The 13,918-nt window shown below is 36.2% G+C and overlaps 1 protein-coding gene across 1 annotated transcript in view; it reads left to right on the top strand.

Moving 5' to 3' along the window:
* Lama2 (laminin subunit alpha 2) overlaps positions 1 to 13,918 on the top strand; it is a 575,131-nt gene that overhangs the window by 325,586 nt on the left and 235,627 nt on the right. Inside the window, exons 13-14 of the mRNA XM_028766419.1 lie at positions 1,692 to 1,793; positions 3,146 to 3,357. Of these exons, the coding sequence (XP_028622252.1) occupies positions 1,692 to 1,793; positions 3,146 to 3,357 (314 nt within the window). The remainder of the gene's footprint in view (positions 1 to 1,691; positions 1,794 to 3,145; positions 3,358 to 13,918) is intronic.

Below are 13,918 nucleotides of genomic sequence, written 5' to 3'. Positions count from 1 at the left end.
GGAATCGATAAGAAATCCTCTAGCAAGAACATTCTAATTTGAAAATTATTTAATAATGTAAAAACAATATTGGGTTGCATACAAAGTTACTAAATTAAAATACGCCATTTGCCATGACTCAGTAATGGGAGTTTAAAAAATGACCAAGTTTCAGTCCTGGAAAGATTCATGTAATGAAGCTAAAGGTGGGCATATTGAATATTTGAGATGTTATTAGACAATCATTTAATACACAACTCTGAGTTCAGTTATGTCACCCAAAATTCACATGCCAAGGTCCCTGTAACCTCAGACAAGATTAAAGATTCTAAGTTGGAATCTTTAATGTCTACCTCCTGCTACATCTATTTATTAATTTAGAAAACACTAAATAATTCAGATTTCTTTGAGATATTAATAAGAATCAGTACAACCTCTTTAACCTTTTACTGATATGTCGCTGGTATGAACAAGCTGGGTATGTGAAATGTTGGATGCTTATCCTAATAGAGCTAAAATCTTGGTATAAAGATTCATTCCCTCATTACTTATAATTCTGACTACTATTGTTCAGTCAGACATTTATTATTTTATATATGAAAACACGCTAGAGTAGCACATTTCTTGGTGGAACACGAGAATAAATGTTTTCTGAATTTTGGTTCCTCGGAGTACCGTGTAATGAGTTCTTCTAAGTCAATGCTGAGCTGCAATGTAAAATCCTGTGTAATGAGCCAATAGCAAGCTCTGTGTGACCCCTATGAGACAACTCTAAGAGATCAGAACTCTTCCTCCTCCATCCACTGCCTCCCCAGCCAGAACCTTCTGGTCAGGGTCTGCCAAGAAAGGACAAGGAGAGCCCAGATCTGAGAAGCTGGGACTCTGTGTATCAGCACAAAGCAAGCAGCAGAATGCAAATCATCAGCATTGCTCTAGGAATGTCTTTGTTTACAGTACCAGGGAAGAACTTTTAAAGTCCTGCCACATTTGCATTGAGTCTGTCATTCACAGATCTAATTTTGATTCCTGGCCTGTAAAATGATCTTGTGTTCCATTAAAAAATATATTTTTACAAGGTTAATTTCAGTGTCAGAAAACATAGGCATCTAGCAGACGTTAGAAGAAATGAAGTTTGCTTAATGAAAGGTGGGTAATGACATTCATTCAAAGTAGCTTATTTGATTACGTAGGCAAAAATAGACCTTCTGAGGCAATTCTGATTGAATTTGCATGTAAATTGTGGAACTAAACTTTATTTTTCTTTGACCAATAATGTTTTTCAACTTAGCTCATGGTCTATGTAAAGTGTCTTTCAAATGGAAGAATGTCTTTGTTGAATGCATTCAGAGTCACAGAATGTAAGCAACCATAGGGATGCATAGAAACTGTCCACTGATCCTTCTCTGTTTGGGGATTCTGAAACTAGAACTACAGTCTAAGAAGATAACAAGGAATCTGTAATTAGAACCTAGCTTCCTTTATCGAGCCTGTATTAATGGGGAAATAGTACATGGATTTATATTTATATCAAGCTTGCTGTTGATGAGCAAAGTGTCATATAAAGGTCATTCCTACAGAAATGTCTGTCCTCTCTACTTTGAACTCTCGTAATTGATGCTTCTCTAAGTATTGCTCTCTAGAACAGTAAAATGATTTTAAGGTATTCATAAAATCTCCTTTGCTGAAATTATCATGCATCTCTTCTCTTCTAGCTTCCAGCTGTCGGAGGACAATTTTCATTTACCATCTCATACGACCTTGAAGAAGAGGAAGACGATACAGAAAAGATACTTCAGCTGATGATTATCTTAGAGGTAGGAAAATAAATGTGTTACTTTACAAATACATACTATCTTTATTTACCTTAGGTCATTTACACTGCTTATAATATAAGTTGGCTGATGTATATTTACACACTATGAAAAAAATACACTTTAGTGATTTCATACCATGCTCATGTTTTAATCTGAAACATGTCAAGAAAATAAAGAATAAATAAGGTCTGATGAAAAAAAAGGAAAGACCATTTAGAAATATTTTGAAAGTTAAAGTTAAAACATGATCATATTGCCATGCTGATAAGGTTGTACAATCCACGTGTTTAGGTCAGTACTGATTTATGTAACATGTTATATTGTAGATTCTATTGCTTGCTTTTTGCTTTGATAGTCAAATGGAAATGGGGAAGCCAATTACTTGTTGAGCTGTTGGTAACTTCTAACTTTAAAATCTTACTTTAAGAAGAAATGATATAAGATAAGCTGCATTTGGAAACTAGCAGGCCATGGACCTTCATGGTTCCCAATGCTACTATAGTAACATGCTTAGAACTCTTACTTCCTAGCACTGTGGTGATGCTTTCTTCAGTCACATATATACCCATAGACACACACATATATGTGGGTTAGTGGTTCCAAATGCAAGGGGATGACTGAGCTTCAGGCTCTGTACTTGTCAAGAGCCTTCTTTGCCTTTGGGTCAGTGTCAGAATGACAACATTACTCTTTCAGTGTGAATTTCTTTCAGAATTAAATGAAATGATTTAGACTTCATATAAACATAAAGCTACATGTGTATCTTGTGGTACTTTAAAGATAAAAATTCTCTTACGCATGATGATTAAAAGATGATGTATCTCTAAAATGTCAAATGAAAACAGTTACTGGAATGCCCTCATTAAATGAAAATAAGTTTTACCATGCGGCTGCTGTCCTATTTTGAGCATTAGTGTGTAGATCTTTCCTTCTGTAAAAGTCAGAAATCGTTTTATGTACATGTTAATAAAAGTTCCCTCCCTAATTTACTCTAGTTCCTATCTCTGCCATAAATATCATAAATATATGATACTTTTATGCTTGCGTGAAGCAAAATTGTTTGAAACGACATATGCATATGAGATACGTATTTTTTCAGTTATTGGAGAATATGAATATATACAAAATTACAATGGTAGGCTTTGTAATGGAGGAGATGAAAGGTGATCTCACGTTGCTTATTCTTTGATTCATGTCCACCAGAAATATGCTGAATAACAGATAAAACTGACCGTAAGTTAGAGCCCTCATGAGGATAACCTTTAGTAGATAATCCAAATTCAGAGGGCTTTTCTAATTTTTGTACCTTTACTGCAGTTATATCTACATATACTTTCTTTTTCCCCCTTTAGGGAAATAACCTGAGAATCAGCACAGCCTATAAGGAGGTGTATTTAGAGCCATCTGAAGAATATGTTGAGGAATTAACACTCAAAGAAGAGTCCTTTACTATACATGGAACAAATTTGCCAGTCAGTAGAAAGGATTTCATGATCGTGCTCGCAAATTTGGAGAGAGTCCTCATGCAAATCACGTACAACTTAGGGATGGACGCCATCTTCAGGTGAGATCTAGAACTTCACCTCCCAGAGTCATATGTGTATCTGAGGCAAACAAAGGTATGCCAGAAAAGCACATTTTTAAAGGTCTAAGTTTGTGGCTTAAAGTGAAAAAGTAAGCATAAGTTCTGGTTTTTAGGAGGTAATTATATGTAAGCTTTAAATTTTAAATGTTAAGAGCAATGTATTGGACTTTTAATACTGACAAATTCTCTACAGTTTTTAATGACTCCCTATTGACAAACCAAAGGACAGTTTCTTTTATGGCATCTCAGATTATGAAATACTGAAGATATAGGATTGCAAGGTGCTCATATTGAGAAAGTGGTTTGTAAAATATTTTCTATTAATTGACTAGTTTCTAATAGTATCTAGGTTGTAAGAAGAAATATAGGCCTCTTCACTTACATAGTTACACATTTCTATAAAACACTTCGGCACTATGATAGCAAAGAGTAGGAGATTTTGAAGATTAAGAAAACTCTGTTGAACTTCACAATTTATTGGTATTTGTGAAACCTCAATTTTAAGTTCAGTAAAGCCCATAACAATATGTATCTCATCCCTCAGGGTTGTAATTAAATATTTAATTTGGACATTTTTAAAGGCTAGTTCCTTTTTAGTATCCATATATTTTACTATAAAGAAAGCACCATGACTTGAGCCAAACTGATCTCTGAAGTCTAACTAAAATCTCCCATGTTTCTAATTTAGAAGTAATAGCATCCCGTTTGGTAAAAATTTTATGTCATATATATTGAAATATCCTTTTCATCCTTTTAAAAATCTAGTTAATAACGCAAAATAGCATTGTACCTTCATTCTCAATCAGATGAAATTAGAAGACTAAGTTTGCCACATGGACAACTGACATACCTTTATTCAGAGCAATATCTCCTACTCTGGATTTTTCAGTAGGCGATTCTACCTCAATTATTGACTAGTACTGCCAGGTTTGTCTTTCATTTGTAATATCTCAGCAAATTCCAATCATCATTATCATTTTCCAAAGGAGGGAGCTACAGATTCATAAACAAAATCATTGCCAAACAATGTGCCTCTTTTGCATAGGCAATTCTGCCAGAAGCTGGGTTAAAGTGCTATAAAGATGAGAGGCAGCACTTAGGAATTAATTATGTTTTTCCTCATTTAGTAAATAGAGATTGTCATGATGTGTAAACACTATAAAGAAATGAGTCCTTCAGCTTTCAAAGTGAATGACAACCAAATTGACCAAAAGTGGATGGAGGGCTTATTTCTTGTTGTCATATTGTTTCTCAGGCTACTTAATTCAAAGACACTTCCTCCTGATTTATGTCAGACAATTTCAAAGTCTACCTATCTTAAAAACATTGGTTTCATTTAAATCCTTCTGTGGTTCTCTCTGAACTTACGCATGTGGTCATGGAGTGTGGTGATGTGGACAGGCTTAGCAGCTCTTCAAGTATGTAACTGCTTTTGCCACTGAAGTGCTGTGGTCCAAGAAGTGGAGATAGTCAGATTGAAGCCCCAGCTCATTCTAGGAGAGCTGAAAGTCAGCATGAATCCTGAATCAGTAAACTTGCCATATTTTACTTATCTCTGATCTAGCAATAGATTGCATCATATTTGTAAAACACTGCTTGAATTGACTTCAGCTTGTGTTGCACAGTAGGCTTCTGAGTTGGTAGACATTCCTGTGCAAGCACAAGGAAATTGAAGATAATACAACAACAATTCATATTTCGACTTACCGAAGGGTAGTTATGTCAGCAAAATGGGCTTAGGTTCTCCCAGTTACATGGTTAGGTGGAACTTGATAGCAAACTGAGCTATGGGTCAACGATTTTGACTTCTGTTTCCAACACAGCTATTTAATAGTTGTAAACATGAATATGGCTTTGACCTCTCTGTGCTCTAGTCACTTCGTTTCTGAAACAAGGAAGACAATTGCCTTGCCAACTTCAGAAGGTCACTTTGAGAATGGAATTAGACAATTGCTGAAATACTTTTCTAACAGAAAATCAGCTCACACATATGAAGTATCTATATTTGACCAATTTCATTCCAGGTGAATATACTTTCTATAAATATCATTCAGGCTTGGAGACATGCAGCATATGAAATACTCTGCCATATCCACAACTGAGTGTTTACTCCCCTGCTTATCTAGAATGCTGAAAGATTCATTCAGTGTGACTAATTAGTATCCTCTTTAAGGTGAATAGGAAACAAATATATACTATTTTTTTTCTGATGGTAAGATAAAGGCATGGAACAGTGGTTTGGCACATAAGCCATCAGTACCATTTTGGATACCTAGCTTCCTCATAAATCTTGGGTGGGCATGATGACTTGCCTGGAATCCTATTACTTAAGAAGTGGAGACAGGAGATTGTTCCCTAAAGCAAGCTAGACTACGCAAGTTGATGAATTACAGTTTTAAGTGAAAGACTTTGTTGCAGTACATGAAGTGGATATCTATCCAGGAAGACATCCAGTATTAACCTCTGGTTCTATATGCATACTCATTCATACATATGTACATGTACACACCCACACACCAAAATAAAGAAATGTAAGATAAATCAAGTATTTCCATGTATTTCTCCTTTAAGTTATCCAAATCTTGTCTTTAGTAACACCATTGACAAATAAGCAAAATATTTCTGAAGTACCTAAATACAGAACTCTTCACAAATTGTCTTCCTTCTGCATCTACAATAGACATTATTATAGTCCACCAAATTCGACTCCTCTGGAGATTATTGCATTTCCCTTGACTCCTGAGATCAGAGGATGTGGTTTGGCCAATGCAATAGAAACCAATGTGATTTGCATCTTCTCTGAACAGGAACATTAAACTGCCAGTGTAAGACTTCCTAGAGTTTATTCAGCAACCAGAAAATAAACAACCTGAAATTCCAACAGGACATGGAGGTCAGCACCCTGACTTTTTAAATCTTCTAGTTGCTGAAGAAAGGTTGATTTTTGAAAATCCTCCTACAGGCCTGGATCAGCTATCAGAATTTGAAGTAGCTACCACAGCAGAATTGAGTCCATTGTATCTTTTTCAACATATACTTTAAATCCGTTCATTGAATGCAAACTAATACAGAATCTTTAAAAAGACACATTTAACAATATTTGTTTATTTTATTATACTGTTACTTTGCCTGTTTGTATCTTGATGCACTATGTAAACATCTGGTGCCTTAGATGCCAGAAGAGGGCATAGGTTCACCTGGAGCTGAAGTTCCATGCAGATGTGCGCTGCTTTATAGGTGCTAGGAATCAAACCTGAGTCCTCTGATAGAGGGCCTCTTAACTGATGAGCCATCTCTCCAGCACCCCCGAAAACATTTTTATTTGACATATAGCAGTTATACATATTGATGAACTTCATAAGTAGTTTTATTCAGGTATATAGTGCCCTTTGAACTCAACCTTATACAGAACCTTTTAAAGCCAAGATATATTAATGTGAATTTTATAGTGAATTTAAGGGTTTTGGTTGAATAGAATTTGACAGAGTTTGTACTATAAATTACTAGGAAAAACCTCAAGAGCAAAATCATCTGGTAACCAGAGACATGAAGTTGATGAGTACATTGTCTCTACATTTGAAATGAACCATCCAGGTGTCCATATTTTAAAGAAATATGTTGACAAGGACCCTAGGACTTAAAAATATTTAAAGAACACACTTTTCATCCTGCTGTTAATGAGAGGTAGAGCCAAGGCTTAAGCCCATAGGCATTTCATCCCAGAGTCTTTAATGCTTGTCTGTAAATATTGGACTCATTCTGTCTGCAAACACATACTGAGCATCTCACGTGTGTGTCTGCCTAAATCTCAGTGCTCAGCCTTGTAAACTGGTGGAAGCAATATCTGAATTTCTAGACTGAAGATGAGGGAAGAGAACAATGCCTGTGTAGCATCTGATTTAGCAGCATAGGTTGGGATACAATGTGAAGCAATGAACTCAAAGAATAATCCAGAATAGAAGCAAGATACACGTATTTATAACAATATAATGGACACTGCAATATGAGTAAATTCTTTGTGCACTTGAATGTCTAAGGAAAAGGAGGTGAAATCTTACACTATCATTTTATGTCTATAGACATGACTGTAGTGGCATCAGAATTTCTCATTTATTTCTTCTACTTGACATAGATCAGAATGTTTGGAGGACTGAGGAGATGAGATTCCTTAGTAAATGCACTGCTTGGCACACAAGCATGAGGACTAGAATTTAGAGCCCTAACAGCAACTCTCAGCTGTAATCCCAGCACCCTGGAGGTGGAGATAATGAATACCTATGACACTGGACAGTCAGACTAGCACAACTGGTGCACTGCAGGTAGAGAGAGTGAAAATTATGTTTTTTTTTTAAAATGAGGTGGGGAAACATTGCTGAAGATACCCAACTTTGACCTCATGTATGCTCACATGCATGCTTTTGGCACACACACACACAGATTATATACACACACACACACCACATGTACCACACACAGACATGTACTCCCGCACATACACACAAACATACCATTCTTGCCCAAACACACAGACCCTCTCCCACACATACACACACACAATGTACAGTCATATCCGACATCCATCCACAATTTTATCTTATCTATATTTTCAAGTCATAATAACAAGTCAGTTAAAGGACTTGATAACACAAACACACAGAGAGAGAGACCTCACACCACATACATACCACACACACAACACATACAACACACACATATCACACACCACACACACACACACACACATACACACAGTGTTTGAAGTTGAAGAATTCTACTGTCCCAGAAGCTCCTTCATACCACTAGGTCATTCTGTTGCCTCTTTAGGAGAAATGAAGTAGAAATGATCAGTCCCCTCTAATGAGAGGGATTTTGTAAAATCTCCAAAAGGTAGTGGCTAGACCTGCTTGTGGTACTGCTTAATCTCAGCCTCGCCTATGTTAATCTAGCCTTTCAATGCTGAGCTAAAATTCCAGCTCTCTTCTTGTGGGAAAAATTAGGCTGTGGCGGAGTCCCGGAGACTTTCCATGCGGCTGGTCCCACAAGCAGGAGAAAGTCTAAAGTTTTAAAGGCTGGAGGCTTTGGCAGCAGGTCCCAATGATACGAGAAAGTCCTAGGTTCCAAAAGGGTTTATTTTCATGGTGGATGGTAGATGGTCTGGATGTACCCCTGTGAAACTCAGAGCAGACCTGAGTTAAATAGGGAGGGAGAAAAAGGGAGGGTCTGGGGAAGAATTTGCTGTGCTCTCTGGCCTTCATTAGTATGTAAATCCCTAGGGTCTGAGGCCTCTAGTCACACCCTCTACCTGTGCACTTTGGAAGGGTTGCAATGGCCTACGTGACTGAACAATGTAGTTCTATGGAGACTAAACTGCTTTTCAGAACCCTGGGTTCTGGGGACGTGGCCAAATACCTGACATTTCTCCCTTGGAGTCTTGGGGTTCCAGGCCCATGCCCAGCCATGAACCAAGGTACCCTTATGCAGTCCCACATCTTCTTATTCTATATTTTAAGTATAGTATTGCTGAGTTGTTTTGGATGTCTCTGCATTCTTCCCTATAGCTCAAGCAGGCCTTGAATTGGCTTTGTTCTTGCCTCTTAGTATTCCAAGTGCTCATATCAAAAGTCTACATGGCCAGGCTCAGTTTTGAGGCTCATGCTGAATCATGCCATAGGCTTTAACAAATGCAAACAGAATAAAATATTTTCCTAGCAATAAAATCTTTCTATGTTGATTTATACTAAGTTAATTTTAAGTTGAATAAAATGAAAGTCTTTGATTAAGTAAAATGTGTATAGAAAAGAAAAGGCAAGTGATACCAGTGCTTCATTTTGTTTTGGTGATTTTAGTTTTACCATGACTCAGTCAACTTTGTTGAGAAGATTAATCAAACAGAAATATATTAACTGGACAGTGTCTGATGCAACTCAAATATTTTCTACAGTGACTTTTGTAGTCATGTCTCCTCTCTCCATCCATCATCTTATCTGTATTTTCAAGTCATCATTAGGAGAATCAGTTCAGGCACTTGCCTTCTTAGACAATGCTTTGAGTGTTCATGCATTTTGAATGTTCAGTACGTTATTCCTGCCAACATTTTGTATTTAAATTAATGCAGCCTGGTATCAAGAGAAGCAAATGATCATATTGAGGTTGGGGGAGGGGAGGATAGAAATAAACTGAAACCTTCTTCCAGGGTAACACTTAAAACTGTTAAATGCATTAAAATCCCATTTAACAAAGAGCAGAACTTAATGAACATTGGGATTGCTCAGTGAATACTAATGTGGAATATTACAGGGAAAGATGGTTTATTGTTGAAATTTCTCACAGCTCAAAATTGTTACAGAGATTAAGGAGATGAAAATCTGCTGTTCAAAAGACAAAGGAGAGTTGGTAGTTCACTGAAAATATTTTTTGTTTTATATCTTCATCTTTAAATTGTTTCTTAGAGAACTCAAATGATCATTCTTCTACATGTCCTTTCTTTGGGTTTTCCATGTCATTTTTTATAATGAAAGTTCTGAAACATATCTGTCTTTATAAATCAAACTGCTAGTTAGTAAGCTGTGGCTCTTTTATATGGTAATCAACTAATTTATCAACAGTGAAACCATTTGATTCTTAATGATCAGAATTATAGGCTTATTATTTGATAGTACATTAATTCAAGGCAGCTAGATGCCATAATATATTAAGGAAATTTCTGGCCTCTGGTTGTAAGCCCAAACTAACTTTTTTTCATTTTTTTTCCATGTCAGATCAAATTTAACTTTTACTTACTACTTTTTGTTATTTTTTTGAAATGTGGATGGACCTATTGTGCTTGGCTATCTTAGACAATACATGTAATGTAATAGTATTCCATTCACCTACTAACTTATGTGTATTTTAATTAATCCTCAATATGTCTACCATTTATCCAACCATCTATTTGCATCTTAATACATTCAACTATCATCCATGTATTTATCAAAAGTGTATAAGGTTCATCTAAGACCATCTGGATATCATATATTTACATTACTATTTGTAAAAGTAGCAAAATTATACTTATGATGTAGCAACTAAAATAATTGTATGGTTGAGGTCACCAGAACATAAAGAACTAACGGTACCAAGGGGCCACAGAATTAGAAAGTTTGAAAACAACAGATCTAGATAGAAGTAGCTGCTGTATAATATTGTGACTATCCTAAATGACATAATTGTGCCCTTTAAAATGAGAGCTGAACTCATGAATTTCCACCCTTAACTGTGAAATTCTTGAAAATTCATAGAGGAATGAAGAGAGGAAGGAGAAGATAGAGAGATGGAAAGAGGCATACAGGAAGAGACAGAGATTTTCTTTAGGAATAGAGCCCTATAGAAATGACACATGTGCTGGTGGATGCTCCACACCTGAGCATGTATAGGCAACATGAACGGCAGAAGTGACACGGAGGAACATGAACATGAAGTGAACTGAGGATTATTTTGTTTGTTTGTTTTTCTTGTTTTGTACAAAGGAAAAGGGATTGGAGAAATAGAGGAGGAGCTGAAAGGGAGGGAATGGAGAATGTATTTGATCAAAATATATTATATGTGTGTATGGACTTCTCAACTAATGAAAAAATTACCAATTTTATTTGTGGATGTAATCTTAAATCGTAAGAGATAAGTAAGGAAATGCCCATGAAAGTATTTCTTTCACGTATACGGTTACCTGGTGAACAAAAACTCCACTTTGTGTTTTTTTTTTAAGTAACCCATATATAGAAACATCTTAAAGACTGCCTGTCAGTCTAAGACTTTTCATTAAGATCTTCAAAGAAAGCACTCAAAAATAGTGCTGTGTGAATATGCATTTAAACATTCCAGATATCGCTAAGTGCCCAGAAAGATTCCGTCCATCTACTTATTTAAAAGACTCAATTAAATTTCCTTTTCTGCTTCAAGGATTATATAGAAATTAGTACATATTCCAATAGTCTATCCAGATAACAGGAAGGAAAAAAGTAAACAACAACAAACAAAAAGAAAAAAATATATTTTTTAACCAATAAATACACCAAAAAAAAAGAAAAACCAGACAGTTTTTAAAAGAAGAAATATAAATTGCCAATAGATAGTTTAAAATGTATTCAGTGTCCTATACCAGCAGGGAAACAGACATTAAAACTGCTTTAGATTCCATCCCATTCCACTAGAATGACTACCATCAAGAAAACAAATGACAGCAAATGTGAGTAAAGATTTTGAATTAGGAGCTTTTATTTATAGTTAGTGGGAGGGTAAGCTGGTGTAGCCACTATAAAAATCTATGTGGGGATTTTAAAAACACTAGAAAAGGCATAACCATCCAATCCAGCTATACTACACCTCAACTACCACGTAAGCGAAATATTCTTCATCCTGCCCCAGAGATACTTGCATATTGATGTTTATAGCTGCTCTATTCATAACAGCACGTAAAGGATTCACAACATGCCTCTGCATCCTTTGACTTGTATGTTCTTTCTGCCCTCTCTTTCACAATATTTCTAAGCATGGGACAGAGTGTTCCGGTATATAGGAGCACTCCACTGTTTCTAATTCTCATGTTTTACTGGTTTCAAGTCTCTACATTGATCAGTGTCCACTGCAAAAGAAATGTCTTTGATGAAAGTTGAAACACTAATCTGTAGGAATAAACATCAATACTTAGAAGGCAAATTGACATCATGACCAGTTAGTAAAGCAGTAGTAGTAAGTTCAACCCTAGGGTGTATGATCTCCCAGCCATGACATTTGCTCATAATCTAATCAGAATGTGTTTAATTACTGTTCCCCCCTATAACAACATGTCACTATTATGCATGAGGACATTTTCTCCAGCTAGGTCATTATTGGACCTCATGGGGTCTGAAGCTTAGTAGGACTATTGATGGCTTTTTCTTTCAAAGAGCTTGAATAGCAGCGCTCAGTGCTGTGAAAGCTAGTTGGAAAGGAACATTTCAGCTCAGGTCCAGTCTGATTTCTCAATATTCTATGACCCAAGTGTGTGGTGTCTTAAGCAATATGGTTTTATGTTCTAATTCTGGTGGGCAATCAAGACCTTAATAATAATCTGTATTGTTTGGCATTCTCTGGACCTCTTTGCACAAATAGCTTACAAAGAGCTATCCCACATGTGATAATAGGATTTTTATTTGATGATTTTATCATTTGCCGATTTTTTATTTAAATGGAATAATCTCTTATACTCTTTTTTCTTTTTGAAATGGGTTTTGCTGTGTAACTCATACCAACCAATAGTTTCTTCCACCAGTTTAATAATTTCTTACATTTAGAACTTGAATCCATTTTGCCTTTTTTATAATTGTTATTTTTTGTTTCTTGCTGTTTGTTTTTATTTTGTTTCGTGTAGAGAGGGAGATAGAGTTCAGGTTTGATCATCTGCATACAGATTTTTGTGCACTCTTAAGGTGTTGTCATTTTTATATTCTATTTTTTTATTTTAACTTGTTTTTATTCTTTGCGAGTTTCACATCATACACCCCAATCCTACTCACCTCCCATCTCTTCAAATCTGCCCTGTGTCCTTGCAACCTCCCCCCCCAAAAAATGAAAAAACAAAAATTAAAAAAACCCAAAGCATCAAAACTATCTCATCATATAAGCTGTAGTGTGTCACAGTATGTCTCACAGCATACACTTTGGTCCTCACATCTTTGTTGGCAAATATTCACTGCAATGAGTCAGTGGTCTGGCTCACAGCCTTCTATCTTCTGCTACACCATCAATACTGGATCCTCATCAAGACTCCTCTTGAGTATCCTGAAGCTGCCTCCTGTTTTGGAGATCCTGAAGCTTTGGATCTGTGGGACAGGCTCTTTCACACTCTCCCACAGTTCATAGACAGAGCAGATTTTGGGGTGGGCCAACTCAGATTTCGGCCTGGGTAGAAGCTGAGTTGGTCAGTCTGCCAACTCTCCTATACTTCACCACCAGGGCCAGCTTTCCAGCACTGTGTCTGCTAGTTTACCAATGCTGCAGCCAGCAAGGGGAAGGGCCAGCTCTACTGCTCTAACGTATGCTTTTGGTTCCTTTTAAAGAAATACATTGTGTATGTGTTTTCATGCTCTCTTTTCTTATTCCATTGGCTGTATATTTATTTTGTGTCAGTGTTCTGATCATCAGGTCACTATGGCTTCACAGAATATTTTGAAGTCAGCTACTGTGATGCATTCATACTTGCTGATGTTTGCTCTCTGTGTTACAGGACTCTAACGTTTTCTTTTGAATTATAGAATTGCAGATTCACTTTTGTTTTTAGCTCCAAGAAAGCCATTAATATTTTAATGAAAACTGCATTGAAGATGTATGTAGTGGGTTTGCATGTTATGGGCATTTTGGTAGTATTAGATATTACAATACATGAACTGTAGATATCAATTTTGTTTCCTCTTCAGTTTCTGTCACCGTTGTTCTAATTTTCATTCTAGAAGAACTAATTTCCTGGGTTAGTTTATTACGTGATATTTTTAGAATTAAATTGATTTCCTAATTTCTTCCTCAGCAA

This window comes from Grammomys surdaster, unplaced genomic scaffold (genome assembly GCF_004785775.1).
Source record: "Grammomys surdaster isolate TR1022 unplaced genomic scaffold, NIH_TR_1.0 168, whole genome shotgun sequence".
NCBI classification, from domain to species: domain Eukaryota; kingdom Metazoa; phylum Chordata; class Mammalia; order Rodentia; family Muridae; genus Grammomys; species Grammomys surdaster.
The sequence above is the reverse complement of the archived record's forward strand: the minus strand, read 5'-3'. Positions and strand labels throughout refer to the sequence as shown.